At 26.4% G+C, this 16,968-nt stretch overlaps 3 protein-coding genes across 3 annotated transcripts; all 3 read right to left on the minus strand.

Annotated features, from left to right (window-relative positions):
• Positions 1 to 3,933: 3,933 nt before the first annotated feature.
• On the minus strand, positions 3,934 to 4,602 carry LOC119673884. Its single transcript, XM_038084984.1, has 2 exons — positions 4,234 to 4,602; positions 3,934 to 4,172 (listed from the first exon to the last, which is right to left on the minus strand). Exon 1 carries the CDS (start codon positions 4,575 to 4,577, stop codon positions 4,290 to 4,292), a length of 288 nt encoding a protein of 95 aa, XP_037940912.1. The 5' UTR covers positions 4,578 to 4,602; the 3' UTR covers positions 3,934 to 4,172; positions 4,234 to 4,289.
• A 6,214-nt stretch (positions 4,603 to 10,816) lies between these two features.
• Positions 10,817 to 11,283, minus strand: LOC119677615 (salivary glue protein Sgs-3-like). Its single transcript, XM_038089038.1, has one exon. The coding sequence runs from the start codon at positions 11,249 to 11,251 to the stop codon at positions 10,847 to 10,849; it is 405 nt and encodes a 134-aa protein (XP_037944966.1). The 5' UTR covers positions 11,252 to 11,283; the 3' UTR covers positions 10,817 to 10,846.
• A 1,480-nt stretch (positions 11,284 to 12,763) lies between these two features.
• On the minus strand, positions 12,764 to 14,791 carry LOC119684735 (protein ANTAGONIST OF LIKE HETEROCHROMATIN PROTEIN 1-like). The gene is made up of 5 exons (XM_038098842.1): positions 14,499 to 14,791; positions 14,042 to 14,441; positions 13,875 to 13,977; positions 13,263 to 13,807; positions 12,764 to 13,000 (listed from the first exon to the last, which is right to left on the minus strand). Exons 1-5 carry the CDS (start codon positions 14,700 to 14,702, stop codon positions 12,882 to 12,884), a joined length of 1,371 nt encoding a protein of 456 aa, XP_037954770.1. The 5' UTR covers positions 14,703 to 14,791; the 3' UTR covers positions 12,764 to 12,881.
• Positions 14,792 to 16,968: the final 2,177 nt, after the last annotated feature.

Raw genomic sequence — 16,968 nt, forward strand, 5'->3', positions numbered from 1 at the left:
ATAAAATAAAAATATATAATTTATTTATATTTATTGTAAAAGAAAAGCAATATGCATAAAATTGAAATTGAAGTTAAAGTTGAGCTTAAAAATGAACGATTTTGATGAGCAGTTTGAAAACTATTCAATATATTTAATTCTTTTTTTTGTATTAAAGTTTATTAACAAAAAAAAAATTACTTAATGAACCAAATATGATTTTTTTAAGAAAGTAAAAGGGTAGTAGATATTGCATTTTTTATTTAAAAGTGAGGAACTTGTTTATTAGTAGTCCTACTAATCAAATTGACACGTGAACTCTATTGGAGAAATTGCTTAGACTAAGTTCTATAAAATTGCACTATTACCAGAACTGGTGAGCTTAGACTAAGTTTTATAAGATTGAATTGTTATCAGATCTAGCGAGTTAGCTATGTGCTCCCTGCTTTACTGAGTCTAGTTTTGTAATAAAAATTTACAAATATTGATGAGTTATTTAAAGTTTAATAAGACATAAAAATTATTTAATAATTTTACTGGTAATATAAAAGCATGACAACACATATTTGTATACGTTAATGCTGGTTAAAGTTAATAAATTTAATTGTATGTACTTTTTTCATTATCCTAGACTACAGCAATATATTGAAAATACAATAGACATTTCAAACTAAATTGTATATTCATATTAAAGAATCTCTTAACGAATACCTACACTGATTAAGTATTTATTTTTATGTAATTAATAATCACTAAACTGATAAATAAAATAAATAATCAAAATATGAAATTACTTTACATATATTTATATAAAGACAAAAGTATCTACACACTATACAAACTTTATATATTATATTAGTATTTAAAAGCTGGTAAGAAAACTTAAATACACATTTTCGATGTAAATTGTATTGTAAATGGAGTGAGGGTTACTTCTAATCTAAAACTGATGAATAAAATCATAACATCAGGAATTAAATATTAAAAATTCTACTTTAAATGTAACAATTGTTGAAGACATTTTAATAGCTAAATGCAAAATATATACTTAAATTGGTTATATTGCCAAAAATATATTTTAAATAATAAATGCTAATCTTGCATGTCAATTTTAATTACTTTAAGTCATTAGATACTACAATAGAAAACTTAAGAGAAATAAACTATAAATAAAATAAAATTAATTGTAATTCTTAAAAATCATTATTAAATGTATATTATAAAAAAAAATATTTACAAAAATTCTGAATGGCGTAAAAACTATTATATGTACTAAAATCCATAGTAAGAAATACTATGTAAAATCATAAATCAAAATTTATTAAAAAAAGAAAACAAAAGCTTATTTGAAAAGAAACTAAAATTATAACTTTACTTATATATGTAAATGTATGCACAAAAAATTATTGCAGAAAAACAAAAACAAATTTAAAATAATCAAAAATTATACTACACTCTAATTAATTTGTATAATTAACAAACAGAAAAAAAATGAAATCAAAATATATTTATTACATACATATATATGAGTATATATAAAATAAAAATTTAGTTAAAAACTACAAAAAGTGTGTATCAAAATATGATTTAAAATTTTTAAAATGTTATAAATAAAATAAAAACATAAATAATATATTATAAATAAAATAAGAAAATTTTTCTGAGTGTGGTGTATAAAAAATCGTAAATTATTTTAATAAATGCACAAAATCTAAAATATTTCTTTTAGAATAATTTTAATTTTTATGATGTTACTTAAATTAAGTTTATTTATTGTCTGAAATGATTATATTATTTAAAAATTAAATAAAAGACACATTCATCCTTATGTACATTTTCGAAATCTGTTTTTGGTTCTTATATAATTGGCATCGTATTGTTTTATAAAATAAAAATTCATTTTTCATAAAATAAATGAAATTTTTTTATATTTTTATATATATACCAATGTGATTGCTTTAATAGCAATTTATAAAAAAAAACAACAAATTTCTGAATAGAACTAAACGAGGATATATAGTTTACTATTCTACAATTTTAAAATACTTTTTTCAGGCTCAAACCTGATAGCTGTCTACAAAAAAAATTTAGTCTTTTGGTCCGAAGGAGCTACATTGTTAAAGCCTATACATCATCTACAGAGTCCATTTTAAAATATCTCTTTAATTAAGTTTGTACTTCACATTTCATTGAGTACATACAAATCGAAGTGCAGTTTTCACGCTGTTTGGAAGCACATTTGGATACGTTAGAAAAGTAAAAAAAATGTTAAAAAAATAAAATAAACACACTATATTACACAGCACTAATATTTCACTTCCTATTCTTTGTTTTTACTGCTGAACAGTCTTAAAAACTGTAAAAAAAAAACTTTCTAACAAGTAATTTTTTCTGTTAGCTAGAACTGAGCCGTCACGGTAGGTATTTGGGTTCCTATACATTAGTTATCTTAAAACACTGCAATAAGCTTGGCAGCTTGGCTACTCGATCTCTGTTAATAACTTTCTCATACCCAGTCTTTTTGCATAAAGATCAGGTCGACTTGGTTGTTATACATGTTGTGAGCTAGTGGATATAGCTAGTGGATATAGTTGCCTCACTTAACGATCTCTGGGGAAATATAAGAAAGCGTCAAGGTGGGTTAAACTATTCACTTTTTTGTTCCCCTCAATGTTTCTATGAATGGGAGCTCATATGAAAATGATGTCCGCGAGTTCATTTAGCCCCACATTCTCTTACTTGCTTTGGTGTAATGGTGAAAAATGGAAGCACTTTATTGAAAATCACAACCTTATATCAATATTAGATGTAGTGTGCAATTAAGTTCAAGCCTACTTAAATGCTTAGACTGTAAAAAATAAGACTAAGAAAAACTATAGTTTCATTTAGCAGTCGAATTACAAAATGTATATCAACGAATACTGAAAATATATCTGCAACTAACCCGCAGTCCATTCTTGAACTATAACATAGTAACAGAAGTAATAAAAAATAGATAAAAAAGTCCCGTTGACACTTATTTACATCTTTCACATCTGAGAAATGAATGAATATTTGAATACTTAAAATGATTGTGTAAAGCTTTCTGGAGTATTTTTTTTGTGTGATAACATTTTATCATTATATTCAATGCTTTTAAGTTACACTTTTTTCTCATTATATTTTCTTTCCCCAATATCTTTGATTTGTTAATTCTTCCTTGATTAATTTCTTTGATTCTTCTTAATCTTTTAAGAATGAATTTCAAATATTTTAAAATATAATAAATAATTTTTTTACAGTTAATTTGTTTCTACCTTATTTTTTCGTTTTTAGTGCTGTTAATTAGCATTTTACTATTTATTTTAATGTAAATATTTAAATAAAAATGAGGGGAAAGAAGAATTATACATTGCATTATATGTATTCCATTGTTACTTAAAAATATTTATATTACCTGGATTAATTAATTTAATAATCATTAAATTTTCTTGAACTTTTTTTATTTCCTTTCCTTTTATTTTTTTTCTTCAATTCTCTAGATAAACAAATACTATAATTTAAATATTCAATGGATTCTGATTAAAAAATGAGAAGAAAAAAACTTAATCAATAGATTAATTGAAACAACGTTTGTAGCTCTATTCATGTATATATAGCCCTTGGGCACTATACGGAGATGGGGGCTTCTGCAATTTAATCACTTTTACAGCTGGTTTTGATGTCAGCAATATTTCAACAGATTAAGCAAAAAGCATAACCGATCGGTTACAAGTAAGCATGGATAAAACTTGAAGGCAAGGACCTAGCAGTCCAGTTCCTTATTCTTAGCTAACTTTAAAATTAATTTTAATGTTAAAATTAATTTTAATGTTAACTCACAAATTAATAAATAAATAATCATCATTTATTATAATAATTATTTTAACTTACGAAAGGATTGCAATAATTCAAGGCATATATAACTTTAACCTCCTGACTTATCTGGTCAAAACAATTTAGAACAGTCATATATAAAATAATTGAAGTTACTATATAGATATATAGATGAAGTTCTTCAACGTTTAATTTTCAATTCAGTTTGGAATGTTAAGTCTGCATATCGTTTTGAAGTTATTAGACAGAGAATTTTTAATTTGTGCGCCTCACAAAGGACATTTTAATAGTCGAGCGTATAGTTCTTGTATTATATAACAGTAATCAGTAAAAATTTTCTGTCAAAAAGTATCATAAAAATGTATACATTTTATAATATTTTATTATTATTTAACTCACATTATTTAACTTGTATTAAATTGAATCTTATTCTTAGCAGTTTCAAAATAAAAGTTTTAGCCAATCACTACTTTAGCAGGCTGATTTCTACGCCTACGTCTACGTCTACGTGAACTTGTTGTGCCAGTGTTCGTTGACGACGAACTTCCGCCATTTCGCCTTAAGCGACGAACTGCTGTGTATTGTAAGTTTGTAACATAAACTCGTCGTCTAGTGCCGCCTGTTGCTGCTGTTCCAGTTGTTCCAGTAGAAGCAGTAGCAGGAGCAGTAGAAGTTCCACTTTGGGCGTTTATATAGCTAATTCCTATAATCAAAATAATTAACACCACAAAAATATACTTCATTTCGTAGTTCTTAAAATTTATATTGTTTCTGATTAATAATGAAATTAATAAATTTTATGTCGGGTTCAGCCCTTTTATAGGAATTTGTTTCAGAAATTTGAAAAAACATTTCACAAATATTTGCTCTATTTAATTTACGCAAATTTTATTTTAATATAAAATATTTTAAATAAATATAACATATTTAGATATATTTTTAGAATACAACACAATAAAAAATTATATACATTTTTAGAACAAATAGCTAAATTAAATAAATTTTGTTCTGCATAAATGAATATAGGCAATTAAATTATATCTCTATAGTAATTAAGCTTTATCAAAAGATCTATTATTTACTAAATAATAATGTATTAAATACCTGAATAAAACATATTACAGTAATTACTATTAGACATTATTAGATGATTAACCATTTAGCTATATTGTCTCGACGCAAGTAACCAGTTAAATGAGTTGGAGTTAAATGTGTTAAATGATACAACTACTTTCTTGAGTAATTTAAAAAAAAAATTAAAATTTAATTTTAAATTTTTTGTAATTTTATGAAATTTTTTTTTAATTTAAAAAAATTATTTTTAATAATAAAAATTACGCCAACCAGTGAACGATCTGATCGTTGTTCTCTAAAATACATATAACTTAAATATAGCAGTTTATAAAGAAAATAAAACACATGTTTTTAAGAAAGTATAATTAATTATATATTAAATCAATGTAGTAAATTAAATGCTAAATAACTATTTATATTTTTAAAAGCAACCAAGGATATAAACAAAAGTAAATTTAGATCATACTATAATACTGCACGTAGCAGATATCTTCATGTCACACATGAACTATTATAGTCATGGTTCAAAAAAATGCAATAGCGCTAATCTCCAGAATAATGAGGCAGTGAGATTAAATAGTATTAACAAAACATTACTTTCAAAACCGTAATTCTCAATTTTCCCAAAATGGATCTTATACGAATATAAACCAATATGATTTAAATTTTTTTTTCTAAGTTCAAATTTTTACTTAAGTTCTTATATAGAAAAAATTTTTATTTTTCTAATTAATATAGACTCAATAATATTAAAATGAAGAGAGTTAATAGAACAGATTGTGCTTTTAGAAATCAAATATTTATTAGTTATTTATTAAATAGTTTTTTATCTTAAGCATCAATAGTCCGTAGAAGTTCTAAGCATTTTATACAAATATTTTTATCTACATATTTCTCTCTCTGGCTTTCGTCCCATGTTTTATATATCTATATCTGTTATTGATGAGATAGTTGCTCTTTCAGTAGGCTCCCTTTCTTATTTCTGTAAGTATTAATAATAAAAATTTAATTGGACAATTTTCATCTGGCATTTATGACGGAGTAAATCTAAAACCATTAATCGCTTGAGTTTAGAATATAGTTACATATGTTACATAGGATACATATGTCTAGATTGATAGATGGAATATTTCTTATAATTAGCTTAAAAACTTAGTGAATAAATTTCTTCCATTCAGGTAAACAAATACGTAGAAGTACGTCGATAAGTCTATTGAAGGATTGAATATAAATATTTATTTATTTGATATTTCTACTACAATCTTTGCGTAAAATTTTACTCTAGTATTCATTCTGATAGAGAATTAATAAGGTTTGAATGGCATATTCTTTACGTTAAAAATATTTTGACAAAATTTAATGAACACATCGTTAATAATACGAGTAAGAAGAATAAAAAAAGAAGATTATTTGCAATAGATATATTTAAATAAATATATACCACAAATACAAAATAATTATTATATATGTAGGCATAATATTAATACTTCTCTTATCTTTATACTAGCTGCACATTTTCTAAGTTATTCTAACCACAGACACATGGGAGTAGGCGAAAGGAGCCTAAGGAGCAGTACAGACTTTCACAAGAAAACCTATGGTGTAATGCAGTCTATCAATGCTAGACTAATGGTGAAAACATAGGAATATCTATGTTAACAGTTGCATTTAAATATGCTATTATTTTGTTTTTATGTAAGGAAATTGTTCCTTCGTTGTCCCCACGTCCCTCACTTTCACTACGTCTATGTACAAATAGTCACAACATTTACGTTTCGCTTCTGTGATAATACATCAATTAAAATGTTGGTATTCTTTTTTCAGTTATAGCCAAAAACTTAAAAACCTTGAATTAAGTTAACACAAGTGTTTCTTGTGCTTAAGATAATTTAAGGAAGGCGCAGTATTTACTGGCATATATTATGTATGTATTTTAATAGAGATATAATTTGTTCTAGTACATGTTAGAGTATATGATAATATTATTTATTTTTTGCATAAATTTTTATTTCATTATCTGTTTGGTATAAATATATTAAAACTAGAATCTCTTAATATATTACTTAGATAATCAAAGATTATATTATGAATCATGCTAAATTAATATTAATTAATGTTTAATATTAGTATTAGAAAAGTTCGATCTTTTCAATAGCAATCAAAGGCGTAACATTTATGGTTTAATCAATTAACACTTAATGTTCCCGAATAGAGTAGTAGTTTAGTCTTTATTAGTATTTAGTGTTAATACTTTAGTAAAAAGTATTCTATATTTTTTGGTAAAAACGTTATCATCCTAAATGATGATTATTTTGTCCTATTTGATATTCAGTTGATTACATTTCTTTCTTTTAGTTCAATAGGATCCCAGTCATCAACTTTCTTATTGTTATCAAGTTTATGTAAATAGTATAATGATTGATTCTTAGTTTCGTGACGATAATTTCATGGAGTTTTTAGATCAGAGCTGTCCAAATAATGGCTAATGTTTGTGCGGCCCGCGACTTGTTTTTAATCTACTACAATTACGCGAATTTTTTTGTGATATTCTCGTAAAACCACATTTTATTTTTATGTCATATCAAGTAGATGAATTTAAATTGAGAAATTAATAAAATTAAATTTAACGTTATAACTTTATTTTTATTTTTGTCGAAAACAACTATGAAGGTATGTATTTGTTTTTATGGCCCTCCAATATGCACAGTGATTGGTATTAGCCCGCGTTCGTATCTGCTCTGGATAGCCCTGTTTTAGATGATCGACCCGCTAAACACTTATATCGAGATTTTCAGTTTTTCAGAACAAGCAAACCATAGCCGATTCATCAATTAACATACTATTAAATAGCTTAATGCGATTAAGGATTATCATGGCCATTATTTAAGAAATTTAATTGGATTGAATTAAAGAAAGCAATATAAATGAAGAACTAAAAATGAAGAAAGATGAAGCAATCCTCACTACACATGGGTTTTTTAAATTTTATTTTTATTTTTAAAAAGCAAATAAATAAACAATATATGTATATAAGTAAATTTACTATAACAAACTTGTTTTTATTTGCAAAATGGAAAACAAATAAAAATTTGCAAAATTTTGTTACGTACTTTCCGACAAGTTTCGTATAAGTATGGTATATATAAAAATTTGCAACTGTAAAAATAATTATATAAATAGTATTTATTTACTTTGCTTTATTATTTCTTTAATATAACTTTACGTAACATTATAGTTATTTAAATAAGGAAAAAAACAAAAAAACTTCATAGAAGTTGGAAAAATACACAAAGGAACTGTTGAGAAACCACTAAGTTCAGTGTTAGTTTAGATTTAGATTAGATTAGATCAGATTTGGATTAAGAAACTTGTCTGCATATTTGTTATTGATCTTAATAGTTAAAATGTCTTAGGCTATGAACAATGATATATAGTTGTCTTTACTGAAACGGTTTGTTAATTGGTGATCCTACAGAAAATTTGGGATCTTCAAATATTTCTCTACAAACTTGACCGTTGAAATATTTGTGCTCAGCAATTTTGTAATCCCGACAGGTACTACAGTTTATTTATTTTTGAAGCTATACATTAAATAATTTTAATAATAATATTTTTTGAAATGAAACCTTCCACTACTCCTACAAGTTCAAGTTCATAGTCGGAAACCTTCTCACACTTCAGTGTATACAGGTTAAGTTCATAGTTTTGCTTAAACTTATTATCATATAAAACAAAGAAATGTTTTTTTTTTATACATAAAAAAGTAAAATGCGCAAAAATTTAGCAAAAATTTAAACAATTGTTTAAATATAGAGCATTTGACAAATTTAGTGAAAAGTAAATAATAAATAATATTAATAAATAAAGAAAATAATTTAAATATTTTATTCGTAAGTGAAATAGTTGAATAGCCCCTTATTTATAGACCCAAACCCTTATTTATAACATTATTCTTCCTCATTTCTACATAGCAGCGACAGGCAATGAAACATTAAAAGTGTAGGCCATAATCCAGATGATCCCATTTCCACTTTGTTAAATTTTGTGTTATGTTATTATTATTTGAATCAATGCAATTAATAAAATAAAGTTATTAATAATAAATAATAAAGTTAATAATTAATAAAGTTATTCCGAATAAATTTTTCATTTGATATTAAAAATATGCAACACACCCATTTCAATAATACAGTTTTGATCATCCCTGTGCAGGGTATTTCTTGTAACTCCAATTAAAATTGAAGAATTTTTTCTCATTACAGGTTTGTTCCACGAGCTACTCATAGTAACTTTGAGTAAACACTGTGTATACACAAGCGCGTTCCACCAGCAAATTTTCAAGTATTTTTGTGTAAATTTTACTTCTGTTTTACTCATGTGTTACTATGAGTAGCTCGTGGAACAGATCTTATATATAATTGTATTTCTCACTAGAACCAATGTTAATGATCTTTTAATATCATTATCACAGAAAAGTATACTGTTCGCAAACTATTTGCCAATTATAAGGTCTTTTATTATAGAAAAATTTTGGGTTTTAATTTTATTATCTCTATAGTTAGTTATAGGCCGAAGAAATGAATTATGTTTCTTTATTTTGAAAATATAATAAATTTTAAACTATCATTTCATCATTCTATATATTACCCTCAGTATACATACTTATATATTATAAGTAATAGGATAAGCACGTACACCATATTTAGTTACGGAGAAGTTCTGGATTTATTAATTCTGCTTCCTATCTTTAATTCTGCTCCCTACCTTTAAAAATATGAACTATTTTTTCAGCTCTTTATGTTCTATTTTCTATTCTATTGCATTGCTTTTATTTGGGTTCATATAAAACCCATTCATAAGTTGCTTTTGCAAGCATATACCATATAACATTTATAAGTATTAAAACAGTTATATCGTTTTAAGATATTTCAAAGTTACAATTTTTTTCTAAATCTTATATATATGTTGTTATTTCTTCAGACTTTTCTTTTAAATATGCTCTTCGATATATTCTACAAATTTATTTGTTAGTTTAAAACTACAATTATTTATATAACACTATGGAGCTTCAGATTTCCAGTTATTTGATTTACATATCATTGATCTTGACGTATTGAAATATGTACCTGTTTAATTTTAATTTCTTATTTTCCAAAGTTAACCGAAGTCAATCAATTCCCTGAGAACCCACAGAATTTCATATCGGCATTAGCGTAAGAAAGAAAGAAAAAGAAATATATTCTTCATTGACAATATAATTCATAAATAAAACTAATGATCTAGTATGATGATCTGGTATGATCTTTATTTCATTTCCTTTCTGGACGTCTCACTCAGTACCAGAACACAGTTACTGGTAAGGTACAAAAATGACGGAAAAAAGAGATAAAATATCACAAAAAAATTAAATTAAGAAAACGTATTAATCGAATTTTTTAGTCACATGGTTACATCCTGCTTATATTTTTGGTGTATTTGATTTTCTTTTATACATGCGATCATGAAAGGGTCTCACTTGTGAATAGGCATAAATAAATATATTTAGATTTTAGAATTATTATTAGTCTAGTAAATAAATATTGAAACTGTAAATGCTTACTTAACAAACTTAAAAAAAATTCACTTCCACTTTCTGGAACAGGTTATTAGCATTAAGTTATCGATATCTATCTAGCTATGGGAGTATCCGGGTAATGGAGAAATTATTGTAGACGATGTGTAGAAAGATTATATTTTTCGTCAAGATTACATAAATGGACTTATCTTAACTAAAGAAAGTGTGACAGTTCCTATTATTAATTTAAATACAAAACTTTAAAATTTTTTGTGTACTTAAATAGGATAAACTGTGATAAAAGTCATCCAATTTGCAATTATTTTTTTTATTTTGAACTAAAATTATTCCAGTTGTCAACAATTACTTTAATGCAATTAATCATTATTTTTTACCCACAACAACAACTCTAGGATTCCTAATATTGCGACGATTAACACGATTACGTCTGTTAAGTATTATAACACTGGGTCTAACAGTGTTGCGTCTTCTACGTCGAAATCTACGTGTTCCTGAAAATCTCATATTTGTAAGTCGTACTCTTCTTCTTCTAACTCCAGATGTTGTAGTGGTGGTGGTGGTTGTTGTTGTCGTTGTAGGGGCTATTGTTGTGGTTGTTGTGACTGCTGTTGTGGTTGTTGTATCTGCTGTAGTGGTTGTGGTAGGTGCGCCCGTAGTTGTAGTTCCTGCAGCCGTACTCGTTGTTGGAGAACCAACTGTTGTTGTTTGTGCTTTAACATATATCAGTCCAATGATTGTGAGATACGCAAAAATTGCCAAAAGCTTCATTCTATGTTAGCAAATATTTTATATCACTTCAAAATTTTATAGAAATCTGTTTAAAAATTTTTAAATCGAAGTGCTTTTATACGGAACGGTCGATGTTTAATTTGAGCAAATATTTATATCTTTTTTATTTGGGTTTTTTTTTTGGGTGTTTAAAAAGGTTTTGTAAAAACATAAATAAATAAATAATTATTGAACACATGCCATATAACAATATTAAATAAAATTAATTTTGCGATAGGAGTAATGCATACAAAATTTGCTCTGGGTAACATAACCCCCAGACGATTAAATAAACATCTATCACCGATTTGTTATTGCTCCCAATGTGAGTTTTAAATGAATAAATTAGTGATAGACGATCCTTCGATCGCCTGCATACTCTGGTCCTTACTGCGGAATCAGTTTATATATATTCAATTTAATCTTAGCGTGTGCGATAAACCGAATAAAGGTACTTGGACTCACCCTTTTTTTGATTAAAAATTATTTTTCAAATTATCTTGTACCTGCGCCCGATGTAATATTAGTAATGAAGCTTTTTTATTAAGAATAAAATGAATATAACCATTGAAACCATTAAAACCATCTTTAAGAAATAAATAGAAAAAATAGATACTATAAACTATCTATTATTATGGCGGTGTGCGAGTAAGTTGATGGTAAATTGAGGGAAATAGTAAATTAGAATTTTGAGAAGGGTAAATTAGATAAAAATTTGGTAAACTAATTATTACCATTGTGAAACTTTTATAAGATGTTTAATAAATAAATAAATAATTTTGAAAACTTTAAACCAAAAATATTAAATACATTAAATTTCAATTTACTTTACCTCAATTTTAGAGAATTCCACACTCCATAGAAAGAACACAGAAAAGGTCATATATAAATATTTAACATTCTAAATTTATCTAGTTCAGGAAGCCAGTAATAAGGTGTAGTGGGTAACACTATACATTATGAGATTGGCGTTAGTGAGTTTAATCCTTAGTTGTCTTACTGGGTTAAATACCCTGAAGGGTGAACAGCATGGTGTACTTCAGAAATATATCAGGATAATATATGAATATTTAACATACTAAATCTATTAGTCAGGAAGCCAGTAATAATGTATAATTATTTCACATTATAAAATTCACGTTAGTGAGTTCAGTTAGTATTTGTCTCACGGTGTTAACTACTTTAAGGGCTGAACAATATGGTGTTCTCAAGAAATATATCAAGATAATGCACCAATAAATTCCTCATTGAAAAAAATAAATATATGTTGGAAAGATGAGGAATTGTTTGGAACAAATAAGATTGTGGTTTAGTCTAAAATCGAACCAAGAATAAAATATTTATAATAAAATATAAATAAAATACATATTATTATTAATCATTACTTAACAATTATTACTTTTATTACTATTATTATTAATTATTACTTTGTTTACAAATTACTGTTAATTATTATTAAAATCAATCATTTATTTTAAACACAAGAAATTGTTAGTATTCCAATTTGTTAAAAAATAAATACAGTAATATACACATTTTTAATACAACTTCATTGGGACATAAAACCCTGAGGTGAATTATATTAAATTTAATGAAATTAATCTAATTTATTTTTTATTTTTTAATTAAATTATGATGTATCATTGAGATATTCATACTCGTTGTCGCTCTCAAAGTAAATATTTACATCATTGTTATCATCACTGTCTGCAGATCCGATTTCGTTTTCTGATGATTCAGATTGCGTGTCTAAACAAAAAGAGCAAATTTCAATTACGACAATTTAAAATATATGAAAAATCTTAATGAATTAAAGACAGGAGCTGACAGTGCTGTAGTAAAAAATGGATGCAACAATCTGCTATATAATATATGCACAATACTAGTGCATTGGAACTTTAATAGAAACAAACGGAAGCGTGGAAAGCAACTTGTAGAATTAATAAAGATTAAACAAACTTGTAAATATAAATTAATATAATTTTTTTGTATATATTTAATTAGAACTTACTAAATAATCTGGCTAAACATCTTCTTATTTTTTCTCCATTTCTATCGTCGTCATTTTCTGTTGTAATTTCTTCTGGTTGCTGTAGTTCCGAAGCCTGCTGTTGCGTTTTAAAATCACGTATCCAATCTTTGTTCACAACATCATTATTTTCATATAAAAAGTTGTGTAAAACGCAACACGTTCGTATAATACTGCTGGCGTTATCGATTTTGCTATCTATGCCCTTTCCTATTCTTGGAAATCTTGCCTTGAGCTGCTCAAAAGCATTATCAACTACTTTTCGACATTTAGATAATTGGTTGTTGAATGTTTTTTGGGCAATATTAGCACTATCATCGCAACTATAAGGTTTCATTACTCTTGTAGAAAATTTAAAGGCAGCATCTCCAAGGACCAAAACTGGGACTTTCACACCATTAATCACCTTACTGTTTTCTTCTAGCACACTGCAGTTATCCAATTGCTGTTTTAATGACGAGTTTTCGAAAATGTCAGAGTCCTTTACTCTTCCGGGATTACCAACATTGATGTAAAGAAAACGGCATCTACAAATAAATATTGAAATGTGTCTAATGCTTATTCAATGGTTCATTACATAAATTAAATACTGACCTAAAATCGACTAAAGCAAATAAAACCATCGAGTACCAGTCTTTAGAATTATAATAGTCATCCGCGTTGTCAAATTCTGGTTTTACTTTAATGTGACAAGTATCTTAAATTTTGTAGACATTGTATTACGATAAATTTATTTTAACAATAGTAAATCAGGTACTTACCTATTGCACCTAAACATTGCGGAAAGCCTAAGCGCTCGAATCCGCTGATTTGCTCTTGTACTTCTTCACTGTTTAATGGCAGGGCGCTTATATATAAAGGTAGAAGAGTTTTCCATACCTCTTGACAAAATTCATTGAAACACTTGCAAACTGTTGACTTTCCAACGCCAAACAGATTAGCAATTTTTTTAAATTCAATCGATGAGCCAAGGGCATACAAAGCGATTGCAACCCGTTTTTCCAAACAAATTGCTCTACGAAAGTTTGTGTCATCTTTTTTCAAAGTCTGCAGCAGTTTGCATAGTTCTTTGAAAGAACTCGTGCTCATGCGAAAATTTTCTTTGAAGAACTCAGGGCCATTTTTTTGGCAATCCTTTTCCCAAAACTTTCTTGGTCTTTTCTGAAATAACAATTTGTATTCTCAACGATATGTAATTTAACCAATGCATGCACTTACCAAAGCCCAGCATTGCCTCCGTTTATTTAGGAGTATTGATGAAATCAATGCCAATTGTTTTTTCTTTATAAGCATTAATTTTCTTTGATGCAATTGACGTCGTTTTCTATATTCATAAATTGTGTTATGCATATCCACCACACATTTACTAGCGGCTTCACACATATCTAATGTGAATTTTATTAAATTCTCCTTATTTTCCATATTGTAACGCACAAAAAATATTTAATTAAATTTTTTAATTTAAATAAATACTTTAATCGACAATTAATTAAAGCTAATGTAAAACAATAACAAACTCGGTACCGTTTGTTTATATTTACTTCGTGTGACAGTTGTTAATTTTACAAAATTTCCCTTTCAAAAATTTCCCTTCACGCATGGTTGCATTCGATCTTTAGTTCATTTTAAAACCTTTAACCAATTTTTAAGCATATTCACACCGTCTCATTTATGCACTCGGTCATTTATAATAATCAGTTTTAAAGTCGAACGTTCTCATTATAATGATTTAATTTTTACAGCTGATCGATTTTTTATATGTCAACAAAGCTATTAATGAAGGTTCGTTGTCGTGCAATGCACCTACGCAATACAATGAACTGTCAGTATCTATTTGATAAATTAATAAACTTCACTCACTAATATATCACTCCAAAAATAAATACATGTAATGGATATATTAAATCATTTGTATATATATATATTTATTTATATCTAATACATATATTTTAAATAATGAAAACAAAGATTTTATTAAATACTTACATAGTTTCTCAGGACGTTTGCTTACAGTTCAATTTATTTCTGAGGAGTGCACTCGTTATTTTTCGACTTAAATGAGTGGATTTATTTATAATAAGATCACTCTTTGTATATTGAATTCATCTCATTAGCGGGCTCATCAATAAAACTGCGTAAATGAGTCAAGGTGAATGTACTATTAGGTAAATTGTTTGATTTTCTTTAAAATTCCCTTTTCACTATTAATAACCAGTAAATTTTGTGTTTTTAAATTAATATTTGCACACTCGGTTTTTACAATGAATTGTTTTAAGGCAATATTCTTCTAATTTAAATAAATTAGTAGATAATCGTGCTAATGAAATAGTGTGAACATATAAATTTCTACCAATATTCTCAGTATTTTTTGCTTGGCTCATATTACAGTCGAACAGTGACGAAGAATGTGTCTAGAGATCTCATTTTCTTATAAGTAGAGTCGAATTTTTGTGTTCTTAGACTATTTTATTAAGGTTGTTTCGTAGGCAAAAGTGAAGTGCCAAATAATCTAGCAGTAAACTCAATTGTTTCTTACTGAAAGTACCGCTTTATAGTACTTACAAGGATAAACTAACTCTTTAGCTTGGCTGCTATCTAAAGTGTTTTGCCAATAGTTTTTATTTGAGATTTAATCCACTTTTCTATCAGAGGCTTAGCTGTCGAATAACTTGACCCGCAATAACACTGTGAGCCTTATAATTGAATGACTGAATCCAGTTCTTACGAGATAGTTAAAACCTATAAGTGATAAGGAAATGGTCAATTCACTACTGGCGACATTATTTATGGTTTCATTGTTATTTATTTCTGTGTTACCAGCAAAACGCTATTCCATTTATATTTCTGAGTGGCTACAGCAAGTTACATCAGCATGAACTCTCTAGAGCACAATGAGATCATTCTAATTACTGCTGGACTATATGTGTAAATACAGACATAGGCGCCATTTAACCCTTCTGCTGGACTCAGGCTAAACCTCATTCTCGAAAATTCAACAAAACATTACAAAAAAAATATAAACAAAAGTTATAATATTTAATCGAACTTAATAATTTCATATATTGTATACATAAAATTCAAACATTAAATTAAAAAAGTACTAGTACATATATAATTAGAAAAATCTCCTCAAAATCAAATACTTATTTAATACAATCAATGTAGATTATAGATTTTACATAATTTTTTAATACATATTTTTATTAACTTTAACCTTTTCAATTTTGTTAACTACTTTTACAAAGTATTTCTTATTAACAATTTCTCTTGATATTAATGGATATATAGTATATATGTGTTTTAAGAACATTTTTAAAAAATTTTACTATTATTAATTTGATTTATTAATATTGTTTATAAAGGTGTGTCATCATATCAATTAGTTTAATTATATAATTTTCTATTTTTTATATAGACTATATGTAAAGCACACCAACTTATAATTAAGTATGTATCGAAATTACTCGTAAAGTTGTATAAATATATTTTTAAGTATTTTTATTTTACTTTATACTTGATGGTTTTTATTTATGAAGACTGAATCATGACTACATACAAATATGCAAAATAATTGTTTAAAAAAAACCTTTATATAAATTTTTTATTTAACACAAACTATGTAAAAATCATACAAAAAACAAATGCAATTAAGAAAAAATTATTAGAAATACTACTAATATATATATAT

This window comes from Teleopsis dalmanni, chromosome 2, assembly GCF_002237135.1.
Source record: "Teleopsis dalmanni isolate 2A chromosome 2, ASM223713v2, whole genome shotgun sequence".
In the NCBI taxonomy this organism is placed as follows: domain Eukaryota; kingdom Metazoa; phylum Arthropoda; class Insecta; order Diptera; family Diopsidae; genus Teleopsis; species Teleopsis dalmanni.

Coding starts and splice junctions, on each gene's coding strand:
- LOC119673884 (XM_038084984.1), bottom strand. CDS start 4,577: ATGAAGTATATTTTTGTGGTGTTAATTATTTTGATTATAGGAATTAGC.
- LOC119677615 (XM_038089038.1), bottom strand. CDS start 11,251: ATGAAGCTTTTGGCAATTTTTGCGTATCTCACAATCATTGGACTGATA.
- LOC119684735 (XM_038098842.1), bottom strand. CDS start 14,702: ATGGAAAATAAGGAGAATTTAATAAAATTCACATTAGATATGTGTGAA. Junction 13,808..13,874: donor TTTGCTTTAGTCGATTTTAG/GTCAGTATTTAA, acceptor ATTTATTTGTAG/ATGCCGTTTTCTTTACATCA. Junction 13,001..13,262: donor ATGTTTAGCCAGATTATTTA/GTAAGTTCTAAT, acceptor CTTTTTGTTTAG/ACACGCAATCTGAATCATCA.